Here is a 25,771-nt window from a genome sequence, read left to right on the forward strand (position 1 = left end):
ATTGAGGTGGGAGGCACCGAGTACAAGTGCTCTCTATTTGCTGATGATGTCCTAGTATATATCACTCAATCACATATATCCATCCCTGCTGTTATGGCTGAAATAGATCACTTTGTTACATGGTAAAATTTTAAAATCAATGCAGCGAAGTCTGAGGCCCTCGATGTCTCCCTCCCTAAATCCATATAGGATTCCATCCAGTCCAACTTTCCCTTTGCCTGGCCCTCACAGGGTATCAAATACTTAGGAATTCCTATTCATAGAGACCTCTCCCATCTATGTTATCTTAATTTTGGGCCCTTTATTGAACAATTCCATACAGACCACGGTTGGCAAGTTAGAACTGTAAGATTCACTACGTGAACCACTGGTGTTTTGTGGAAAAGCACATGTACACCGCGTTCCAAATTATTATGCAAAAAGTGTTTAGGAGTGATAAGGGAAGAATTTGTTTGTTTGTCAGTTAAACTCATTGATGGTGATGTGTGTCAGGGCTCTTTATATCACTGTAAGCAATTGCAGACACCTGTGCTAATTAGTTTGGCAGGTGTGTCCAATGAAAGGCAAGACTACTTAAGAAGGCTCTCTCACATTATTAAGCAGCCTACATTTTCTGCCAAAATGGGAAAGAAAAAGGATGTGTCGGCTGCTGAGAAGCAACAAATTGTGGAGTGTTTAGGTCAAGGCATGACTACAATCAACATTGTGCGATGATCAGGATGAAGTGTCTTGGCAATCAAGAAGTATGTAGCTGATTCACAGTACACACGTGTGCGTGCTGATAAGGGCAAATTGAGGACTCTTTCCTACAGGCAATTACGTCAGGTTGAAACAGCAGCGGCAAAAAAGCCTTGTCATAGCAGCAGACAAGTTTTTGAAGCTGCTTGTGCCTCCAACGTCCCCCGAACAACAAGATGCAGGGTCCTTCAGAGGTTTGCAGCTGTGCATATGCCATCCTGTCGACCTCCTCTATCCACTTCACACAAGCAGAAACGGCTCCAGTGGGCCAAACATTACATGAAGACTGATTTCAAAACTGTTTTGTTCACGGATGAGTGCCGTGCAGCGCTCGATGGTCCAGATGAATGGAGTGGAGGATGGCTGGTTGATGGACACCCCACGCAAACACGGCTACAGCGCCAACAAGGAGGAGGTGGAGTAATGTTTTGGGCTGGAATCATGGGGAGAGAGATTGTCGGCCCCTTTAGGATCCCTGAAGGCGCTAAAGATGAACTCCATAATGTATGTGGATTTTCTCAAACAGCACTTCCTGCCATGGTTCAAGAAGAAGAACCGTGTATTTCACAGCAAGATCATTTTTCTGCATGATAATGCACCATCTCATGCTGCACATAAAACATCTGCATCTCTGGCTGATATGGGCATAAAAGGGGACAAACTTATGGTGTGACCCCCATGCTCCCCTGACCTCTACCCCATTCAGAACCTTTGGAGCATCATTAAAAGGAGTGTCTATGATGGCGGGAGGCAGTTCACATCTAAGCAACAGCTCTGGGAGGGTATTCTGTCCTCATGCAAAACAATTGAAGCAGAAACCATCCAAAACCTGACAAATTCAATGGACGAGAGAGTTCAGAAGCTCCTTTCGAACAAGGGGTCCTATGTGAAAATGTAACATCACCTAGAATAAAGTTTTGAGTTGAAAACTGTTTGATTTCAGTTTCTAACAACCTGCTAATGCTTATAATTTCAAAAATGACCATTTTTTTGGTCTTTATTAAAATGAAAAGGTTGATCGAAAAGTTTGGGGGATCTAAGAGTGTGGCAACCCAGTAGTCATGATTACTTCGAATTCTGACAATATGAGGGTCATGCTGCAGGTAGTGCAGCAAGAAGGCACTTATGTGTCTTGCGCATCTCGGAGCCCCAAAATTATTTTCCGGGCTAGATGCAGCTAAAAATTATTTTTAATTTTAAATCTGGTGAAGCTTATTATAGATGGCCTAATAGGATCAGTGCTGCACACTGCTACAAAGCCCAAATTATTTTCCAGTCAAGATACAGATAAACATGATTAGTAATTTGAAAGCTTAAAACGGTTGGTAGGGTGATTTTAACCAATCATCAAGCTTTTACTCTCCCCAGGATGACACAGGGGTAGAAAAGTCGTTTCGGATCCATGATTTGTTCATCTTTATGAACGTGAGTCTGTCTACATTATCAGTGGAGAGCCGCGTGCGCTTATCTGTCAGCACACCACCAGCAGCGCTGAACACACGTTCAGACAGAACGCTGGCTGCGGGGCATGACAAGATCTCCAAGGCGTAAGTGGCTAGCTCCGGCCATTTATCCAGATTGGAAGCCCAAAAAGAGCAAGGGTCCAGTGACACAGTCGTGGCTTCAATGTTTACTTGGAGATACTCCTGTACCATCGTCTCTAGGCGTTGACTATGTGTCAGACTTCTTGTCTCCTGTGGCCTTGCAAAGGATGGGCTAAAAAAGTGGTGAAATGATTCCGCAAAATTGATGTTACCAGCAGATACTGTGGTTCTGTTACGGTTTGAGTGCTGAACACTTGACGGTCCCACGGTTGGCAAGTTGGAACTGTGAGATTCACTACGTGCACCACTGGTATTTTGTGGAAAAGCACATGTAAGATTCTGCAACAGTCTCTGCTGATACTCCTGCATGCGTGCATCCCTTTCTATGGCAGGAATAATTTCTGCAAATTACTTTTGTACCGGGGATCTAACAGTGTGGCAACCCAGTAGTCAGGATTATTTCTAATTCTCACAATTCGAGGGTCATGTTGCAGGTAGTGCAGCAAGAAGGCACTCATGTGTGTTGCGCATCCAGGAGCACCAAGTCCCTGTTGTGTTGGTGGCGAGGTAGCAATCATGCTTCCTTCCTCTGTCCTCTCCCCCCAACCTCGCACAACAGAAATGTGATCAAGGTCTCCCTCATCTGATGAGTCTTCCATCAGTTCGTCCTCCACTTCTTCCTGGGCTCCTGCACCTTCCTCACTAGTTTGGCTGCTACCATGCGCCCTGGTAAAATTATCTCCCCCACCCTCACATGCCTGCCGCCTTGGTGCTGCCGACCGTCTGGACCTTGCAGATGTTAGCCCTTCCGCATACAACTCCTCCTCCTCTACTTCCTCCACCTCCTCTTGTGCCACCACCTGACTCCGAATTCTGTTTAACATGTGCTCCAGCATGTAAATCACCGGAATAGTCATGCTGATAATGGCATCGTCAGCACTAAACATCTTCGTCGCCATTTCAAAACTGTGCAGAAGGGTGCATAGGTCCCTGATCTGAGACCACTCCTCCAGCGTGATTTGCCCCACCTCTGAATCTCGTTGGCCCAGGCTATACGTCAGAACGTATTGCACCAGGGCTTGTCGGTGCTGCCACAGTCGCTGCAACATGTGCAGAGTTGAATTCCACCGGGTAGGCACATCGCATTTTAGCCGGTGAAGTGGCAGGCCCAACGACTTCTGTAGAGATGTAAGTCGCTGAGCTGCGGGATGCGAACGGCGGAAGTGAGCACACAGCGACCGTGCCCTCTGCAGAAGGCCATCTAGTCTGGGATAGTGGGCTAAAAATTGCTGGACAACCAGGTTCAACACGTGAGCCATACAAGGCACGTGTGTGACATTGCCCCGGCGAAGGGCCGCACCCAGGTTTGCAGCATTGTCGCACACGGCCTTCCCTGGTTTCAGGTCCAGTGGAGACAACCATTCATGAAATTGGTTCTCCAGAGCTGACCACAACTCCTCAGCTGTGTGACTCACATTTCCCAGACATTTCAATGTAAAAACCGCCTGATGACGTTGAGCCCTACTGCCAGCATAGTAAGGAGGTGTGCAGGATCCCTTCTGCGCAGTTAGAAAGCTTGTGGCATGACCAGACAGGCTTTGGGTGCAGGTGGAAGACCGAGAGGAGGTTGAGGAGGCAGAAGCAGTGGAGGAAAAATGACATAAAGAGGATTGACGCACAACTCGTGGGGACGGCAAGACTTGGACAGCAGCCCCTTGTCCTGCTGTCACCATAGCTACCCAGTGCCCAGTCAGCAACATGTAACGCCCCTGTCCATGCCTACTCGTCCAAGTGTCTGTGGTGAAATGCACCCTGTCACACACAGAGTTTCTCAAAGAAGCGGTGATGTTGTGTGCGACATGCTGGTGGAGCGCAGGCACACCTTTCTTTGAGAAGTAGTGCCGACTGGGCATCTGGTACTGGGGCACTGCGACGGACATAAGGTCTCGAAAATCCTCTGTGTCCACCAGGCGGAAAGGCAGCATTTCTGTAGCCAAGAGCTTGCAGATGGTGAAATTCAACCTCTTAGCTTTCTCATGGCTAGGAGGAAATGGTCTTTTACTTGTCCACATCTGAGGGACCGAGGGCTGGCTATTGTGCTTAGACGGGGTTGATAAGGGTGTCCCCGGCAAACTGACGGTCTGTGAGGAAGATGCAGGCGGACATGTTAGGTTGCCTTGATCCAAAGGTGGTGCTATCGATGTCGGACAGCGCTCAAGACCAGCTGGTGTTACCACCTCCAAAGAAAATGATGACCTGCCAATCACGCTGGCTGTTGCGGGTAAAGAGGTGGCAGGTCTGCGCCCCAAAACAGGTGTGACTGCTGTCCCCCCAGTCACAGAGGATGAAGAGGCCGCGGATGCACAAGATATGGCAGACGGTGGTTGGCCCGGCCGGCTAGACCGCATTGTAGCACACTGAGCTTCCCACTGCAACTTATGCTTCATGTCCATGTGCCGGTTCATGCATGAAGTACTCAAACTATGTATTTTTTGGCCTCTACTTAGCTTTTGCTGACAAATGTTACAGATAACACGAGTTGGGTCATCTTTATCGATCTGAAAAAATGCCCAGGCTATGCAAGGCTTAGCACCCATGCGACCTGAAGAGCCACCACGACTTGTGGTGAGAGGCAGAGTTGTGTTTGAGGATGCAGTTGTTGACGTGCTTCCAGTACTACGTCTCTGTCCAGGAAGGCGCAACCTGACCTCGTCGTCACTAGCATCTTCCTCCACCTCCTCTGCTGACCTCATCTCTTGGCTGACTGTGGGTTGACAGTAAGTGGGATCTCCGACCTCATCATCATCACCCTGTGCGTTATCACACCCGTCGTCCTCAGAGCCAACCTGTTCCTGCCCTGACAAAAAACTAAAGTTGTCGCTCCAATCAGGTATTTGAGTCTTATCATCGTCTTCCTCATTGTCTCCACCAACAGGAGTTACAGTTTGGGAATGAGGGTCTACATTATGGTCAGAACCTTCTGCGTCTGGTCCTGGATCCGACTCATAAAGATTCTGGGCATCAGTGCAGATCATTTCCTCGTCTGGATTCACAGAAGCGCTGGAGTCGACCTCTGATTCCCAGGCTATAGTATGAGTAAACAGCTCTGCAGACTCAACCATCTGTTCTACCTCATACTCAGACGGGCAGCTGGAGATTTGGGAGCTGTGAGGAAGCAAGTGCGATTTGGGTGACACCTTTGAGGACTGGAGTATTTGTGATGTTGAAGTTGATGTGGAGGAGAGCCCACTTAAAGGAGCACTTGATATCCGTTGAAGCACCTGCTGTTTTTGTGCCTCATCTGGAATTTGTAGCGATTGGCGTGGCCGTAAGAAAGGGATCTTATCACATTGTCCGCTAAAAGAAGTAGACATTTTAGTTTGGCTGGAAGATGGTCTTTCTTCTGCACCTACCCCACGGACACAACCTTTTTTCCCCTTCCCAACACGCCTATTCCCCTTTCCACCAGCAGCAGGCCTTTTTCCACTCATTTTGGTGGTTAACTAATTCACAACTCTGGAGTTGTTTGCACAAAAAAACAATGGATGGTAACCGAGCAGAGCTGAGTGGCCAAACTGTGGTATTAGGCCAAAACTATTGGCTGGGTTAGATGCAGAAAAAAAAATTATTTTTAATTTGCAACCTGATGGAGGTCAGTATAGATGGACTAATAGACCAAGTCCCACACACCGCTAGAAGCCCAAATATTTTTTCAGAGCTAGATGCAGAAAATTTTTTTATTCAATTTGCAACCTGATGGAGGTCAGTATAGATGGACTAATAGACCAAGTCCCACACACTGCTAGAAGCCCAAATATTTTTTCAGAGCTAGATGCAGAAAAAAATTATTTTTAATTTGCAACCTGATGGAGGTCAGTATAGATGGACTAATAGACCAAGTCCCACACACTGCTAGAAGCCCAAATATTTTTTCAGACTAGATGCAGAAAAAAATTATTTTTAATTTGCAACCTGATGGAGGTCAGTATAGATGGACTAATAGAACAAGTCCCACACGCTGCTAGAAGCACAAATATTTTTTCAGAGATAAATGAAGAAAAAAATTATTTTTAATTTGCAACCTGATGGAGGTCAGTATAGATAGACTAATAGACCAAGTCCCACACACTGCTAGAAGCCCAAATATTTTTTCAGAGCTAGATGCAGAAAAAAAATATTTTTAATTTGCAACCTGATGGAGGTCAGTATAGATGGACTAATAGACCAAGTCCCACACACCGCTAGAAGCCCAAATATTTTTTCAGAGCTAGATGCAGAAAAAAATTATATTCAATTTGCAACCTGCTGGAGGTCAGTATAGAAGGACTAATAGAACAAGTCCCACACACTGCTAGAAGCCCAAATATTTTTTCAGAGCTAAATGAAGAAAAAAATTATTTTTAATTTGCAACCTGATGGAGGTCAGTATAGATGGACTAATAGACCAAGTCCCACACACTGCTAGAAGCCCAAATATTTTTTCAGAGCTAGATGCAGAAAAAAATTATTTTTAATTTGCAACCTGATGGAGGTCAGTATAGATGGACTAATAGACCAAGTCCCACACACCGCTAGAAGCCCAAATATTTTTTCAGAGCTAGCTGCAGAAATTTTTTTTATTCAATTTGCAACCTGATGGAGGTCAGTATAGATGGACTAATAGACCAAGTCCCACACACTGCTAGAAGCCCAAATATTTTTTCAGAGCTAGATGCAGAAAAAAATTATTTTTAATTTGCAACCTGATGGAGGTCAGTATAGATGGACTAATAGACCAAGTCCCACACACTGCTAGAAGCCCAAATATTTTTTCAGAGCTAGATGCAGAAAAAAAATATTTTTAATTTGCAACCTGATGGAGGTCAGTATAGATGGACTAATAGACCAAGTCCCACACACCGCTAGAAGCCCAAATATTTTTTCAGAGCTAGATGCAGAAAAAAATTATATTCAATTTGCAACCTGCTGGAGGTCAGTATAGAAGGACTAATAGAACAAGTCCCACACACTGCTAGAAGCCCAAATATTTTTTCAGAGCTAAATGAAGAAAAAAATTATTTTTAATTTGCAACCTGATGGAGGTCAGTATAGATGGACTAATAGACCAAGTCCCACACACTGCTAGAAGCCCAAATATTTTTTCAGAGCTAGATGCAGAAAAAAATTATATTCAGTTTGCAACCTGATGGAGGTCAGTATAGATGGACTAATAGAATGATGCTATGCCCAAAAGATTTTACTTCACTAGGTGCAGTAAAAAAATTGGTATTCTATACACAGGTGGTATATCTTGCAACACAGATAGGCTACTCCACTGACTAACACACTCTGCAATAGGCCAAAAAGGATTAGCTTTGCTAGATTCAGCCAAATGCTGTGAAAAAAACTTGCACAGCACTGGCACAGACCTGCCTGGCAAAAACTGATAGGAACTGATGTAACCTAGTCCTGAAAAGGACTCCAATTACAATTAGTCTTTACTCCCACAATCTATCTATTTAAGAGCACAGACCTGCCTGATAAAAGTCGTAGGAAATGCTGTAACCTAGTCCTTAAAAGGACTGCAATCACAACTATTCCCTACTCCCAAGCTATCTGTATATTTGTGCGAAAATTGGCTTGAAATTAACAAGGTATAGCGCACACAGCAACAGCGGTGCCGTCTAACACGCAGCTGCAGCAGTGAGAAAATGGTGGCGACGGGGAAAATGGCTTGGTCTTATAGGGCAAGGACATGTGACATACACTGCCAATCACACATGCCCTTGCTTGTGTGAAAAAAAGCACTTCGCTCCGTGTGTGCGCTGCTGATAGGCTGACAGATTGCACCTCCCCACTGCAAATGCGGGAAAGAGAAAAAAAAATGGAGATCTTCATTGTTCCTGCAGAGATCCATCCCCTCCCCCTCCCCCCGCCCCGCTGTACACTCAAACTGCGTATTAACATTAATTTTCATCATTACTGAGAAAAAATCCAGTTATGATTTTGGTGCACGAACAGTTATCGAACATAACCTCGAACAGCCGAATTTTTCTCAAATTGTTCGTGTTCGCCGATCGGCTCGAACACCGCCCAAAACAGCTCGAATTTGAGATTGGCGAACAGTTCGAGTAGAACAACGCTCATCTCTAGTTATCAGCAGAGTCTTTAAAAAAATTCCAGACTCTGGAAGACCTACCGGTTGTACTGGCAGCATCCTTTGTGTTGGTGTTACGGGGAACGGTTGCCTGCCTTCTGTCTGCGGCCACCACACTGCTTCTTCCTGCCTGTTGGGGTACTCTGCCTCCCTCCCCCTGTGTGCTGCTCGCCTCGCTCTGCGTGTCTTCCTGCCACGTTGGGTCAGTTACTAGATCATCCACCACCTCCTCCTCTTCCACTTCCGCACCACGGTCCTCCTCCTCACTTCGTGGCAATTGCGTCTCGTCATCGTCCACCTATTGTGACAAATTGCCAGCGTCGCCTTCCTGTGGCCGTGGCTGTTCAAATATTTGGCCATCGCTACATGGGATCTCCTCTTCCACCACTTCAAGCGGAGCAGGCGAGGGGCCCAAATATGGAAATGGACCAGTGAACAGCTCTTCAGAGTGTCCAACTGTGGGATCAGTTGCTGTCTGATGACACTCGGCATGGTGGGAGGAAGGAGCATCAGGGTGAGGAGGAGTATGTGTAGCGCCCCGAGGGTTCGGCCGCTACAGGGGTATTGCACCTCTGCCAGAGGTGTGATATTCCACTCCCAGGTAAGGATGGAGTATGGACCAGGGCTCAGTTAGCTGCATACAGCACACACACCCCATTTCCGAGGGACAGCTCAATGGTGCTCCCACTAGACAGAAGTGCAGGCACGACTGACTATGTCCCTGACTGGAGTGGGGAGGGGGGTGGAACACCCAGTGCTGTAGGGGCAGATAGGGGTTGGTTCCTGAGCGTACGTAGGAGCCCATTGGTTTCTGGTCACCTGGGCTCATGGTTAGAGGGAAGTATAAAAGGGAGGAGCCATCTTAGATCTGGGTTCAGTCTGTGAGGAGAAGTTGAGAGGAGAGCTGACAGGGAGCAGCAGCTCAGGCTGAGTGCTGCTCCAGAGGCAGGCCTAGAGAAGAGGCCGGAGCCTGAGAGGAGAAGGAACAGGAGGAGAAGGAACAAGAAAGGAAGAGAGAGAGGAACAGAAGGGCTCAGGAACAAGAAGGCAGAAGGGACCCTAAGAACCCACGAGAATACAGGGTGAAGGGTCAGGCAGATTAAGGGTACCGGATCCCAAGTTGGTGGAGGAGAAACAACCCTCAGCCAAAGACCGGAAGTCGTGATCATTTATTGGTGCGACACCTCATCAAACCTGCTAGAAAGGCACCATATAGGATAGCGGGGAACGGGGCCCACGTTAACCCGCGCAGATCTGCGGTAGCTGGACAAAAGTGGGTCACCGGTGAGGCAGGCCAGAGAAAGGAAAGAAGGGGGTCCTGTGTCATATTCCTGAACTGCCTGGGAGTTGACCGAGCCCCTCACCTGGTGGACGCAGCATGGCTCGGGCAGTCATTGCCAGCTGAAGTGACATGGATATTAACTGTGAGTAAAGACCCTGGACTGCAGTACGTTGTCTGTGTGCTTTTTCGCTCCTCCAGCACTAACGGTACCGGGACTCTCACCATCACTACTCCCACCATCCACTACACTGCCCTGGGGCCGCACTCTTCCCATGGGGAGCCACACCATCCCAGCTGCATACATCATCAGCCCCAGCGAACTGCCTTGCAGCGGCGGTTCCTAATAACCGCAATCCACAGGTGGCGTAGTCGGACATTATCTAAAGTACGGTAGCAGACTACCATTGGTCTGACCACCCTGAGCCGCGGGACCGGGCCGCCACTACTACTCCCAGCGTCTCCCTATTGCCCGGTTCCGCGTGCCCCACGGCCCAGGGGGCGAGTCAGCTTTGGCGTAGTCGGCAGGATCGTTACCCACCCGCCACAAGCGGGTATTGCGCGCCTGAAAAGAGACTGTTTTATTGTACCAAAGATGGCGCCCGCCCCAGAAGAACGAGCGCCATAATGTGCGTGCCAAAAGACAACAGGAAGCCACCTCCCATCGTGGGCCAGGTCCCAGAATGGCGCCAAGAAGGAGCCCACCCCCAACAGCCATGAGAGCGGCTGTGGAGATGTCCGTCAACGTGGGGGGGCTGCCCCTGAGAGTGATTGTCAGCAGAATGCCCCAGGACCACCCCCCCTGGGGGCGGAAAGAGAAGAAAACTGTGGGGCAGGGCGCCGTCTGGATCAGTCTGGCCAGGCCGCACCCGGAGATGGAGAAAGGAGCCAGCTCCAACACCTTGGCAAGGGGCCTGCTGCAGGCCGCACCACCATGCAGCTTCACAGAGCTGTTAGCGCACCTCCCCAAGGAAGACCCCGAGTATGCGCGGGCTGCGCTGGAGGAGCTGGACCGGAGGATGGTCCGGGCGCAGCAGGACGTGATTGCCGGGTGGAAAGAAGAAATGGCCCGGCGGGCTGTGATCCTGCAGCGGGAGGCGCCGTCGACATCCAGCAGCACACCAGCCACCGAGGGCAGTGAAGGCAGAGCAGAGGCTGAAGACGATGCCGCAGAAGGGGCCGCGACAGCAGAGGCAGGTAACGGAGACGCCCCTACCCCGAACCCTGGGGCCGCCGATCTGCCCCTGCACCCCCGTCGCGGAGCCCGACGTACCTGTACCCGCCATCGACACCGTGCCTCCACTGCCACCAACCGGTTCCCAGGCCGTCGACGCCGCCAGTGTGCCCCGCCCCACGCCGTGCCCTCCGACCCCTGGCGTGCTCAGCAGACCACAATCGCAGGCCTGGTCGCAAGGCCTAGCGCCCGCGGGCGCCGCTGCCCCTTCAGAGCCCCCTGCTTCCGCTGTATCACCCCTGGGTGCAACCAGGAAACCAGCACCGCGGGCCTGGTCGCAAGGCCGTGTACCCCCGGGCGCCGCCAACCCGCTCGCGCCCCCTGCCTCTGTAGTACCACCTCTGGGCGCAGATCTTTTCGCCCAACATACCAGTCCGGATGGGCTTCCTTTCATCTGGCCCCCTGAGTATGTTAACCCCCGCCTTCGGAGGAGCCCGCCCGCGGAGGTTGGAGTATCATCTGAGCCCCTCATACCTGCTCCGGCGCCTCAGGAAGCCCCCCAGCCACAGTTGGAGGACGCCCAGTTCGAATGGGACCCCACCGGAGAAAATCTGATAGGGTTCACCCAAGAAACCCGGGCGGACGCCGCCCGTCAACGGGAGTACTGCCGCCAACAGCTGAAGATTATGAGGAGCAAGGAGCGGCTGGAGGGTATCGCTACCAGTGAACAGTAGCATACCAGTGTAAATAGTTACCCGTCAGGGTACAAAGGAACTGTTTGGGACTGTTTCAGATGGAAGTGTGGTCCCCGTTGGGACTGATATAGGACTGTTTGAAAGTTGCCCCATCCCCTAAGTTACCTGGCTGAGGACTGAGAGCAGCCATTCCCCTTCCCAAAACCGGCCGAGGACTGGGAACGGCCAATCCCTTGTATATAGTTGCGCTTCCTAAAGCGCCCCCTACTGGTTTTATAAAAAAGGCTGCAACGTCTACCTCAAGATAAATTGTTGCACCTTTAAGAGGGAAGAACACCTGGTCGCAAGTTGCACCGCGGCCATGATCCAAGAATACAAGAATGTGTCTTGCCTAAAAATGTTTTACATGAGAAAGTTTTATATGCTGCTAGGTGATAATGCAAATGTTTTACGAGATGTTTTATACAAAAGAGTTCCGGAAGTATTGAAAGTGTTTTCATAATGTCTAGTGAAAAGAAAAGTGTGTCCCATAAAGGGAATTGAACAATGTCGTCCTTTTCTAAATGTAAAAAGTTTTAAAAAGTTTTGCATGTCCTGTAATCAACTGTTTTTGCTCTTTTCCAGCCCGAGGACGTGCTGTGGTTTACCAGGGGGGAATGTAGCGCCCTGAGGGTTTGGCCGCTACAGGGGTATTGCACCTCTGCCAGAGGTGTGATATTCCACTCCCAGGTAAGGATGGAGTATGGACCAGGGCTCAGTTAGCTGCATACAGCACACACACCCCATTTCCGAGGGACAGCTCAATGGTCCTCCCACTAGACAGAAGTGCAGGCACGACCGACTATGTCCTTGACTGGAGTGGGGAGGGGGGTGGAACAACCAGTGCTGTAGGGGCAGATAGGGGTTGGTTCCTGAGCGTAGGTAGGAGCCCATTGGTTTCTGGTCACCTGGGCTCATGGCTAGAGGGAGGTATAAAAGGGAGGAGCCATCTTAGATCTGGGTTCAGTCTGTGAGGAGAAGTTGAGAGGAGAGCTGACAGGGAGCAGCAGCTCAGGCTGAGTGCTGCTCCAGAGGCAGGCCTAGAGAAGAGGCCGGAGCCTGAGAGGAGAAGGAACAGGAGGAGAAGGAACAAGAAAGGAAGAGAGAGAGGAACAGAAGGGCTCAGGAACAAGAAGGCAGAAGGGACCCTAAGAACCCACGAGAATACAGGGTGAAGGGTCAGGCAGATTAAGGGTACCGGATCCCAAGTTGGTGGAGGAGAAACAACCCTCAGCCAAAGACCGGAAGTCGTGATCATTTATTGGTGCGACACCTCATCAAACCTGCTAGAAAGGCACCATATAGGATAGCGGGGAACGGGGCCCACGTTTACCCGCGCAGATCCGCGGTAGCTGGACAAAAGTGGGTCACCGGTGAGGCAGGCCAGAGAAAGGAAAGAAGGGGGTCCTGTGTCATATTCCTGAACTGCCTGGGAGTTGACCGAGCCCCTCATCTGGTGGACGCAGCATGGCTCGGGCAGTCATTGCCAGCTGAAGTGACATGGATATTAACTGTGAGTAAAGACCCTGGACTGCAGTACGTTGTCTGTGTGCTTTTTCGCTCCCCCAGCACTAACGGTACCGGGACTCTCACCATCACTACTCCCACCATCCACTACACTGCCCTGGGGCCGCACTCTTCCCGTGGGGAGCCACACCATCCCAGCTGCATACATCATCAGCCCCAGCGAACTGCCTTGCAGCGGCGGTTCCTAATAACCGCAATCCACGGGTGGCGTAGTCGGACATTATCTAAAGTACGGTAGCAGACTACCATTGGTCTGACCACCCTGGGCCGCGGGACCGGGCCGCCACTACTACTCCCAGCGTCTCCCTATTGCCCGGTTCCGCGTGGCCCAGGGGGCGAGTCATATGCAGTCGAGACTCACGGCTACTAACACTTGACCGTGTGGAAGACAGACCGGAGGTGGTGGTGCCTAGGTGACTGGAAGTGTTATCTGCTATCCAATTAATAACCTGTTCACACTGATCAGTTCGCAATAGTGGTGCTGTTGGTGCTTCCCTAGTAATTCATTAAAGAACTGGGAGCGAGAAGATGTGGCTGTTGGTTGTGGCACATTTTCACCTTGGCCACGGCCCCGTCCTCTGCACGCACCATCACCAGAACGTCCAGTTCCACGTCCCTTGCCACGCGCCTTGCCCTTTGTGAATTAAGTAAAATAGTTTACACTTGCAATGGCAAAAGGGTAATAAAAAGGAGAATAGAACCGTGGAAGAGGAAAACTACAGTTCTATTTCTCTGGCCTACACCAGAATCTTTTAAACAGATATATTTGTGCCTAAACAGTCAGAGAGACACTCAAACTGTTTTTTTTTTATGGAAAAAAAGGCAAAAAGTGGATAATACAGAGATTTGAACCGTGGAACTGCAAAACCACAGCTCTAGTTATCTGACCTACACCAGACTCTTTTAAACAGATATATTTGTGTCTGAACACTCACAGACACACTCATTTTTTTTTTGGGGGGGGATACCAAAAGGTTAATAAGACGGGTATTTGTACAGTCTGACTGAGGGAAAAAAAAGAGGATTTAGATGAAAAAAAAGGATTTTTCCTGGCCCCTGAGACCTGGGGCTAAGTCTTGCAATGTGAGAAGCAGCAAACAGGACTGTAATGCAGTGTTTGTTGGTATAACCACTGCCTCTCCTTCACAGCCTGCCTGCCTGCCTGATATCTGGGATGGATATTAGTCCTGAGAAGGACTGTTTGTTTGATTTTGCAGGCTTTAGATACCCTACACTACCTATTTCGCAGTATAAATCTCTCCCTAGCTCAGCAGCACTCTCCCTACACCGTTTGATCCGGAGCGATTGTGTCCAAGATGGCGGCGCCCAGTTTTAAATACTCGAGGTGACGCTGTGCGGCCAGCCAATAACTGTAATGCCCACAACCAACATTGCTGCGGCATTACAGTGACTGGCTGGCAATCCCTGCATGTTCATTGGCTCTGTAAAGAGCACTAAACATGCAGGGCAGAAATCCGAGCTCCCGCCCCAGTAACCCGGAAATGCTCGGTGCTCGCCGAACATCCCGAGTAGTGAGATGCTCGGGTGAGCACCGAGCAGTGTCGAGCATGCTCGCTCAACGCTAAGAAGGACACAAAGATCTGTACAAGGACTTCATAATGGAAGTTCCCCAGCCCCTCACATCACCAGGTAATAGACAGGACTAAATATACATGACCTATAATTATCTGTATGTAAAGAATTAATTCAGTCCCTGTATGTGTTTCCTCCAGATTTATCCTGTAAGAGGGCAACAAAAGAGAGATGTCCCCGTCCTCTTCTTCCACAGAATTGTAAACAAGAAGATCCCAACGTTCCTCAGGATCATCAGGTAGATTGAGAAGTGTCATGAGATCTCCCCTATGATGTGTAGGCGACTATGAAGGTCTTGTGCTCAGTCTTGTTTTATCCACCAGTATTATATGTTTTATACTTGTGTAATGAGAACGGTGGAGATGGCAGGATTAGAGCTGATCACAGATGTGACTTCTCCATCTGTCTGTGACTTTTACAATATTTGTTTCAGGGTGAAGATCTGATCCATATTAATACTACAGAGACATATATGACGGGTGATGAGCGGTGTAAAGAGGAGATTCCTACATATGACTACCCAGGTGAGTAGTAACCACTAAATACAGAGAAGTCACGGATTCTTCTCATGGGAATATATACGTATATGCGCCACATCAATTGTAATTCTTATCCAACAAAATATAAACTGGGTGACAGCTCTTTGTAAAACAACACATGATAAAGGATAAGACAAAATTACTTGGAGGGTGAGGGCTTTTCAGCTCTTGAACAGGACAAAATCATGGGTCTGGAAGGGTTTTTATACCTTTTTATACTAGATACGTTTTTTTAGACTTAGAGGCTTTTATTAAAAACAAATAACATAAATAATTATGTAAATATGTAAGGTGCTTTCTTGAATGTCCAGTGGATTAACAATTGAGATCAGAAGCAATAATTAGCTTTTTGGGGTCAGAATGGAACATGCATTATGGTTGTACTTTTATTTTCTCCCATCCGATTTAAAATTTTTGGACATTTATCTGTTTTCAATTGTATTAACTATGTAAATATGTAATATAAAATTACTGTGTGATAACATGGAGACGTATAGCCAAATAACAGAAGATTCTTAGGAGGATGGGAGGTCAATTCTATGGGTGCCGAGAATGCTGCTCACCTTCCTACTGGTGCAGATTTACTTCTGTTAAAAATATTAATCTCAAAGAGATTAAATGCTGGAAATGTCTTCTGGTTTATCCAACCTCAGAAAGCCTTTAAACAAGAGATGTATGTATATAAGATGTATGGCATCCTGAGATATTATTCCACTGGAGCAATAAGGAACATAAGTTGGCTGTAAGACAGCACCCTATTTAAAACAGGCAAGGATACTGTTCTTGTGGCATGACCTATGAATAACAGTGATCTTTTACCACGGGATTGATTTTCCTTTCGATTTCACCTTAGAAGCCATATTTTTAAGACAGAGGTCTAAGGGGTAACATTTCTCCTTGTGGAGAGTGACATACCAGCTCTGGCATGTCAACGTAAGGAGGCTTATTCGCTGTGCAATGCTCCTCTGGGAAATTTAATATGCAAATTGTCTCTTCAGAGAAGGAGGACTTGAACCCTATAGCGCCACCTATTGGTAGCAGCAATCCTACAAGTCACAATCGACCCTTTAACGAGTCTTGCAATATGACTTCGGATAATAGCAAAATCAGAATCTCAATTTGCAGACACGGTGTTTCTGGCTGTTAGCCTTCGTGACAGCAAAGTATGAGAACTGATTTGGCTAGGTGAGAGGCTCTGGACTGAGGTCTAAGGTGTTCCGTTTCTACGCGCTCTAGAGTTCAAGTCCTCCTTCTCTCTGAAGAGGCAATTTGCATATTAAATTTCCCAGAGGAGCATTGCACGGCGAATAAGCCTCCTTACCTTGGCATGCCAGAGCCGGTATGTCACTCTCCACAAGGAGAAATTTACCCCTTAGACCTCAGTCCAAAGGCTCTCACCTAGCCAAATCAATTGTCATAGTTTGCACTGACGAGGGCCAACAGCCCGAAACATCGTGTCTGCAAATTGAGATTCTGATTTGGCTTTTATCCAAGGTCATATTGCAAAACTCGTTAAAGTCGATTGCGACTTGTTGGATTGCTGCTACCAATAGGTGGCGCTATAGCGTTCAAGTCCTCCTTCTTTCTGAAGAGGCAATTTGCATATCTTTTTAAGACACTAGTTTTCAGGGCCGTATGCGTGGAGACAAAAAATTTCATCACTGAAATGATGATGGAGAACGAAGATCTTGATGCAATAAGTGAACATTTTATTTTGATCCATAAAGAAAAAGTCCGGCGTTTCGAACAACAACCTTCTTTATCAAGGACATTTGTATGGTAGAGGACTTGGGTATGAGGTAGATGCGGCTGTGTGCTGGCTGCAGGTACTCCTGAGTGTACTGGGGAATACAAGGAGGCCTTGTCTAGTAAGGTTGTAAGCCCATACTCTCAGTTTTGCACCAATCACCACAGGCCAATTCTTATTATTCTCTCTTCATGTTGTGTATATTATAATATTTAAGCCATATGACAAGAGCCATGGGGCAGGGTCTTCATAATTAGTGTTGAGCGAATTTGTTAATTGTTCAGCATTTCAAATTCGGGTTCATGTTCGGGGTTCCGGCTTGTTTGCGCCAAAAAATCGTCTCTGCCCGTGAACATCCCTGATTTGCCATGCTGTCTCGCAGATAATAGCGTAGTAAATCAGGGATGTTCATGGGAGGAGACGATTTTTTGGTACGAATAAGCCGGAACCCCGAACATGAACCTGAATTTGAAATGCCGAACAAATTCACTCAACACTATTCATAATCCTTATCCCTTTTGCTGCATGAGAAGAAATTACTGGAAACCTCTGAGTACGGACCACTACTTTCAGAATGCGTTCCACCAAGCTCATTTAGACTGAATATAATTAGATGATAATATGCAGAAAACACTTGGCACTCAATAACTTTGTTCAAATAAACGGTCTTTTATTGCGAAAAGGAATATCCAGAAAAAATAAGTTGTTTCGATCAACCAGACTTTCATCAGTCCTCTGGAAATTGTAAAGACTGCCTGCTGCATCACTAGTAGGATATCTGCGGTATCGTACTTGGACACATCTAAGTCCTACTTGTGCACCATATAACAAGAAGTGATGTGCTTTTCTCCATATGAATATAATTAGAGTCTTCACTCCTGTCTTTGTGTTATCCAGCAAACAAATGTAAGAAATGTGTGACCTCTCTGTGCACAGGAGGCGCTTAGCGCAGCAGTTCAGTTTATTCAATAATTCCATTAGGAAAGAAAATCCACTGCTCTCTGTTTTTTTAGTGAAAAGCCAGGAGTCAATTATAAAGGAAAGAAACCTATAAAAAGTCCTCTTATTATGTACTCCTAAGTTTTTCTACATTCCCTTTACAATTCCCCACTGAGGATTTAACTAGAAAAAGACTGATGATGGGTGTGATGAAATGGCAGCAGGGAGACCACGCAGAATCTCGCCAGCACTTATGATGGATCCCCACCCGCCTGACGTCAGTTACGTCAGACGAAGCACGTGGTACGGGACCTGCCCTCTGCATCTACGTGACGTTCCACACCCCCTCGAGGATGCGTAAGGTCAGATTAGTACAGTTCTGCACATACACCCCCTGTCCACACAGGTACAGGAAGGCACCAGTGAGTGAGAAGGGGAGGCCCATTCAGTCACTGACGTGGCACCACACTCGCTCACACCCCAGTCAGACTGAGAGGCTCTTTCAGTAGCTCCAGTGAAGCAGAGCCTAGACGGCCTGGGAGAGCTGCCACCAGTTTCTATTAGATATAACAGACTTACAGTACAGACCAAAAGTTTGGACACACCTTCTCATTTTAAGATTTTTCTGTATTTTCATGACCTATGAAAATTGTACATTCACACTGAAGGCATCAAAACTATGAATTAACATATGTGGAATTATATACTTAACAAAAAAGTGTGAAACAACTAAAAATATGTCTTGTATTCTAGGTTCTTCAAAGTAGCCACCTTTTGCTTTGATGACTGTTTTGCACACTCTTGGCATTCTCTTGATGAGCTTCAAGAGATAGTCACCGGAAAGGATTTTCACTTCACAGGTGTGCCCGGTCAGGATTAGTAAGTGGGATTTCTTGCCTTATAAATGGGGTTGGGACCATCAGTTGTGTTGTGCAGAAGTCTGGTGGATACACAGCTGATAGTCCTACTGAATAGACTGTTATAATTTGTACTATGGCAAGAAAAAAGCAGCTAAGTAAAGAAAAACGAGTGGCCATCATTACTTTAAGAAATGAAGGTCAGTCAGTGCGAACAATTGGGAAAACTTTGAAAGTGTCCCCAAGTGCAGTTGCAAAAACCATCAAGCGCTACAAGGAAACTGGCTCACATGAGGACCGCCCCAGGAAAGGAAGACCAAGAGTCACCTCTGCTTCTGAGGATAAGTTTATCCGAGTCAGATCGCAGGTTAACAGCAGCTCAGATTAAAGACCAGGTCAATGCCACACAGAGTTCTAGCAGCAGACACATCTCTTCAACAACTGTTAAGAGGAGACTTTGTGCAGCAGGCCTTCATGGTAAAATAGCTGCTAGGAAACCACTGCTAAGGACAGGCAACAAGCAGAAGAGACTTGTTTGGGCTAAAGAACACAAGGAATAGACATTAGACTAGTGGAAATCTGTGCTTTGGTCTGATGAGTCCAAATTTGAGATCTTTGGTTCCAACCACGTGTCTTTGTGCGACGCAGAAAAGGTGAACGCATGGACTCTACATGCCTGGTTCCCACCGTGGAGCATGGAGGAGGAGGTGTGATGGTGTGGGGGTGCTTTGCTGGTGACACTGTTGGGGATTTATTCAAAATTGAAGGCATACTGAACCAGCATGGCTACCACAGCATCTTGCAGCGGCATGCTATTCCATCCGGTTTGCGTTTAGTTGGAACATCATTTATTTTTCAACAGGACAATGACCCCAAACACACCTCCAGGCTGTGTAAGGGCTATTTGACCAAGAAGGTGAGTGATGGGGTGCTACGCCAGATGACCTGGCCTCCACAGTCACCAGACCTGAACCCAATCGAGATGGTTTGGGGTGAGCTGGACCGCAGAGCGAAGGCAAAAGGGCCAACAAGTGCTAAGCATCTCTGGGAACTCCTTCAAGATTGTTGGAAGACCATTTTCGGTGACTACCTCTTGAAGCTCATCAAGAGAATGCCAAGAGTGTGCAAAGCAGTCATCAAAGCAAAAGGTGGCTACTTTGAAGAACCTAGAATATAAGACATATTTTCAGTTGTTTCACACTTTTTGTTAAGTATATAGCTCCACATGTGTTAATTCATAGTTTTGAGAAACTTACAGTTTTACAGAAAAATCTTTAAATGAGAAGGTGTGTCCAAACTTTTGGTCTGAACTGTATATCGGGCTAGAAACCCACCCGGTAGCATGTTCGTTGGACCGAACAACAGACTTGAGATTCTTGGAACGAAATATAATTTAACCTTGGGCTGTTCTTTTATATTTAATCACCTTAGGGGCACACTAAACTATGTGCTATGTACAATGGGTACGGAAAGTATTCAGGCCCCTTTAAACTTTTCACTCTGTTTCATTGCAGCCATTTGGTAAAGTTCTAAAAAGTTCATTTTTTTTCTCATTAAAGTGCACTCTGCACCCCAGCTTGACTGAAAAAAAAAACAGAAATGTAGAAATTTTTGCAGATTTATTAAAAAAGAAAAACTGAAATATCACATGGTCATAAGTATTCAGACCCTTTGCACAGATACTCATATTTAAGTCATATGCTGTCCATTTCCTTGTGATCCTCCTTGAGATGGTTCTACTCCTTCATTGGAGTCCAGCTTGTGTTTCATTAAACTGATAGGACTTGATTTGGAAAGGCACACACCTGTCTATATAAGACCTCACAGCTCACAGTGCATGTCAGACTAAATGAGAATCATAAGCTCAAAGTAACTGCCCAAGGAGCTCAGAGACAGAATTATGGCAAGGCACAGATCTGGCCAAGGTTACAAAAAAATTTCTGCATTACTCAAGGTTCCTAAGAGCACAGCGGCCTCCATAATCCTTAAATGGAAGAAGTTTTGGACCACCAGAAGTCTTCCTAGACCTGGCCGTCCAGCCAAACTGAGCAATCATAGGAGAAGAGCCTTGGTGAGAGAGGTAAAGAAGAACACCAAGATTACTGTGGCTGAGCTCCAGAGATGCAGTAGGGAGATGTGAGAAAGTTCCACAAAGTCAATTATCACTGCAACTCTCCACCAGTCGGCCCTTTATGGCAGAGTGGCCAGACTGAAGCCTCTCCTCAGTGCAAGACATCTGAAAGCCCGCATAGAGTTTGCTCAAAAACACACTCCCAGACTATGAGAAATAAAATTCTCTGGTCTGATGAGATGAAGATAGAACTTTTTGGTGATAATTCTAAGCAGTATGTGTGGAGAAAACCAGGCACTGCTCATCACCTGCCCAATACAATCCCAACAGTGAAACATGGTGGTGGCAGCATCATGCTATGGTGGTGTTTTTCAGCTCCAGGGACAGGACGACTGGTTGCAATTGAAGGAAACATGAATGTGGCTAAGTACAGAGATATCCTGGATGAAAACCTCTTCCAGAGTACTCTGGATCTCAGACTTGGCTGAAGGTTCACCTTCCAACAAGACAATGACCCTAAGCATACAGCTAAAATAGCAAAGGAGTGGCTTCAGAACAACTCTGTGACCATTCTTGACTGGCCCAGCCAGAGCCCTGACCTAAACCCAATTGAGCATCTCTGGAGAGACCTGAAAATGGCTGCTCACCAACGTTCACCATCCAACCTAACGGAACTGGAGAGGATCTGCAAGGAAGAATGGCAGAGGATCCCCAAATCCAGGTGTGAAAAACTTGTTGCATCATTCCCAAGAATACTCATGGCTGTATTAGCTTCTACTCAATACTGAGCAAAGGGTCTGAATACTTATGACCATGTGATATTTCAGTTTTTCTTTTTTAATTAATTTGCAAAAATTTCTACATTTCTGTTTTTTTTTCACTCAAGATGGGGTGCAGAGTGTACTTTAATGAGAAAAAAAATGAACTTTTTAGAATTTACCAAATGGCTGCAATGAAACAAAGAGTGAAAAATGTAAAGGGGTCTAAATACTTTCCGTACCCACTGTATTAATGTTATAAAATATCAGTTGACATTTTATTATTAAAAAATAAGAAAATCTGTTTTATTCTTCGCAGATGACTGTCCTGGGGGCTCTGAGGGACATCAGATATCTTTAGATTGTAAAGCAGATGATCGTGGTATCCCACATGATACATATGAAGAACATGTCATAATTCCATATATCGCTGTTCCCGGCAACGGTCTATCATCGGATGCTTTCGAACAGGTCCTATCTTCTGATTCATCACCGAATGTTAAGGAAAATAAACGTAACAGAAAAGATGTCGTGAACCAAAGTGCTAATACTGGAGAGAAGCCATATACATGTTTGGAATGTGGAAAATGTTTTGACTGGAAATCAAAATTTATTCAACATAAGAGAAGTCACACAGGGGAGAAGCCATTTTCTTGTGAAGATTGTGGGAAATGTTTTAGTGAAAGATCTTTTCTTTTTAGACATCAGAGAAGCCACACAGATGCAAAGCCATTTTCATGTTCACAATGTGGAAAATGCTTTAAACAGAAATGGGGTCTGGTTACACATGAGAGAAGTCATACGGGAGCAAAGCCGTATTCATGTTCAGAATGTGATAAATGCTATAGTGATAAATCAAGTCTTGCGAGACATCAGTGGGTTCACACAGGGGAGAAGCCATTTTCATGTTCTGAATGTGGAAAATGTTTTAACCGGAAATCGTGTCTTGTTAAACATCAGAGCATTCACACAGGGGTGAAGCCATTTTCATGTTCAGAGTGTTGGACATTTTTTACCGATAAATCATCTCTTGTTAATCATCAAAATGTTCATACAGGATCAATGCCATATTCGTGTTCAGAATGTGGGAAATGTTTTAATAATAAATCAAATCTTGTTAGACATCAGTGGGTTCACAAAGAGGTGAAGCCGTTTTCATGTTCAGAATGTGGAAAATGTTTTAGTTAGAAGTTAGAAGTTGTTAGACATCAAAGAATTCACACAGGGGAGAAGCCATTTTCATGCCCATATGTCAGAAATATCTTAACAAGAAATCAAGTCTTAATAACTATTAAAAAGCTAAATATATCAGAAGAAACTTTCACATATCATATTCGGAGAGTGTTTTATTCTAAGCCAGCACTAATTCCACATCAGAAATCTTTTATCGGAAAAACCTTTCCAATTCATGAATGTTTGAAATGTTTTACACACAAATCACATCTACTTAAAAATAAATAGATTCACTCAGCGACATAACAACATTTTTTAAGGTTTGTGAAGAATGACACCAGAGAGATCCCGCAGAATCCCACCACTGCCACCACATGTGAAGGATCCACACCTCGCGACCCGCCTGACGTCACAATTACGTCAGACGGATCACGTGACATGGATCTGCCCTTTGTACCAACGTGACATTCCACCCTCGCTCGGGGACGCGTAAGGCCAGATTGGTACAGTTCTACACCGACACCCCCTGTTCACATGGGTACAAGAAGGTACCAGGAGTGAGAATAGGTGGCCCACTCAGTCACTGACGTGGCACTACACTCGCTCACACCCCTGAGAGACTCCTCCCACTATCCCCAGTGAAACAGAACCTTGTCAGCCTGGTAGAGCTGCCACCAGTTTATATTAGAAAGCCCCCCGGTCCGTTAACAGAAATAATATCGGGCCAAAAACCAGCCCCGGTAGCGTGTTAGTTGGACCGAACAACTGATATGAGGATTCGTGGATCGAGATAAAAGAGCAGCCCAAGGCTAAATTATATATTTAATCACCTTAAGGGCACACTAGACAATACATTATATACATAAGGGTTATACATACATAATGGTCAGAGATGCAAACACAATAGTAGTGGTGCAAAAGATATAAGCAGTAGTGTTGAGCGAGTATGTTCTGTTAACCCTTTCGGCGAGTATGCTCGGGCCGAGCACCGAGTAGTTTCAGCTGCTTGGTGTTATGTTTGAATCACTCCCGTGTGCATGATTTGCGACTGTTTGACAGCTTTAGTACATGTAAGGAATGTCTATTTCTTACACATTCCTCACATGTACTAAAGCTGTCAAACAGTCGCAAATCATGCACACGGGAGTGATTCAAACATAACACCAAGCAGCTGAAACTACTCGGTGCTCGGCCCGAGCATACTTGCCGAAAGGGTTAACAGAACATAGTCGCTCAACACTAATAAGCAGATATTGAGAGTCAGTTACCAGTCAGATGAAAGGCCTGACTCACGGGGGAGGGCCTGCCACATGGGAGGCTTGTGGGTCCCTCCTCGTTGAGTGACTTCCCTCACACGATATGTCATCACGACCTCCCAGAGAAAGAAGCACTGGGATGGACCTAAATCTCCACCCCTGGCCTCCCTCAGCTATAAACTCCAAAAACTAAAAAGGGTTATACTCCCGTAATGGACGGTCTTAGGGAGCCGGTTCTGGTGTCATAGGATCCAGCTGGGCCCCTGCTACACATGGAGACCAAACACAGTGGCCCTTGGGTTTTTTGAAAGGCTGTGTCGGGTATCTCCCCATCTCTATGCGCTAGACTGGGCTTGAAGCCAGGGTGACATTCCTCATGTTTGTGGGATTTCAAAAATCTATGTGGTGTATAGCTGGGATGTACAGTATTTCCATAACTTGGTATTGAATTATAGTTGACTTACAGAAAGGGAGCCGCATGGCTTGGATCTCCAGGGGGGTCTTCCTGTTGAAGCCCACCAGCTAGCTGGTGGGAGTGTAACTCCTTGGCTTTAAGCTGCTAGGTGAGATATTTGTCACTCACTGTCTCTCGGCCCCCTCCCTCCTTCTTAGTTGCGGAATTGTCCAGTTACAACTGTAAACTGTAGATCTTTATAATCCCCTGCCAAATAATATACAAGGATTGATATGGGATTATATCTCCAATATTCTTCACAAGGTTGTTTTATTTACTAATATTACAATAGATATTCAATTTATAGTCAAAATAAATTATTGATGAGATAGGATAAGCTAGTTATAACACTAAACATTGGTGAAGAACTTTCAGAAAATCCTCATCCCATGTTTCCGTTTGTTATAAAATAACCAACCACTCTTCACTCACTTTCTTCAGGTCCAGCGCTGAGTTTCTTGCACCGCTCTCAGTGTCCACTATAGGCTATGGAGTTGACTTCATGCCAAAAGTGTGGCAACCAATCAGTGAGCTCAGCGACTCTGCCCGTGCAAACGGAACCCGCCCCATTTAGAGTAGCAGAGCTCACTTATTAGCCGCCGCACTGTTGACATGGAGTCAGCGCCACAGCCAATACCAGGCACCAGGAGCAGCAGCAAATATTTAGCGCTGGACTCTGGGACGGTGAGTAACGAGTGATTGGTTATTTTCTAGCTAACTGCAGTTGGGGACAAAGATTTTCTAAAAGGGGATAATCACTATAAAAATGTATATACAAAAGTATTTGCCGTTTTGTAGAGTTTCTATTAGTTTTACTTTTTTCGTCACATGTAAATGTTTGTGATCATCCAACTACTTTTACCATAAAATAAAGTTTAAACAAGTAACTACAAAATGCAGCTTCTAATTGATCATTCTATATAGAGAAAAACAGAGTCATCATGGCTTAGAAAATGGTACATATTTTATTAGGAAAAATTCATTTAAAAAGGAGAACCCAAAACATCAGGATGAAGTGCAAGCTGAACAATGATATGAACTACCAGACCGAACGCAGCCCACTATATAAGGTGCTATATACTCATTCAAATTGTGCAAAGTTGCAAGAAATTATACCTAAAAAGCCATGGGGGTAAGACAATGCACCCGTAGCCCCCATTACTAGACAGAAGGTAATCAATTGCTTACTATTAGAGCCAAAGTCACAGAAAAATATATATTACGCCTGTGGCTCCGAGAGCTTATTAGGGGT

General features: G+C 46.2%; 1 protein-coding gene across 1 annotated transcript; it reads left to right on the forward strand.

The window, feature by feature from the left end:
• Positions 1 to 18,303: 18,303 nt before the first annotated feature.
• LOC141173651 (uncharacterized) lies at positions 18,304 to 22,824 on the forward strand. The gene is made up of 3 exons (XM_073657950.1): positions 18,304 to 18,307; positions 21,956 to 22,709; positions 22,758 to 22,824. Exons 1-3 carry the CDS (start codon positions 18,304 to 18,306, stop codon positions 22,822 to 22,824), a joined length of 825 nt encoding a protein of 274 aa, XP_073514051.1.
• The last annotated feature ends 2,947 nt before the right edge of the window (positions 22,825 to 25,771 follow it).

This window comes from Phyllobates terribilis, unplaced genomic scaffold, assembly GCF_046119375.1.
Source record: "Phyllobates terribilis strain yellow unplaced genomic scaffold, ASM4611937v1 Scaffold_13__5_contigs__length_258822181, whole genome shotgun sequence".
Taxonomy (NCBI): domain Eukaryota; kingdom Metazoa; phylum Chordata; class Amphibia; order Anura; family Dendrobatidae; genus Phyllobates; species Phyllobates terribilis.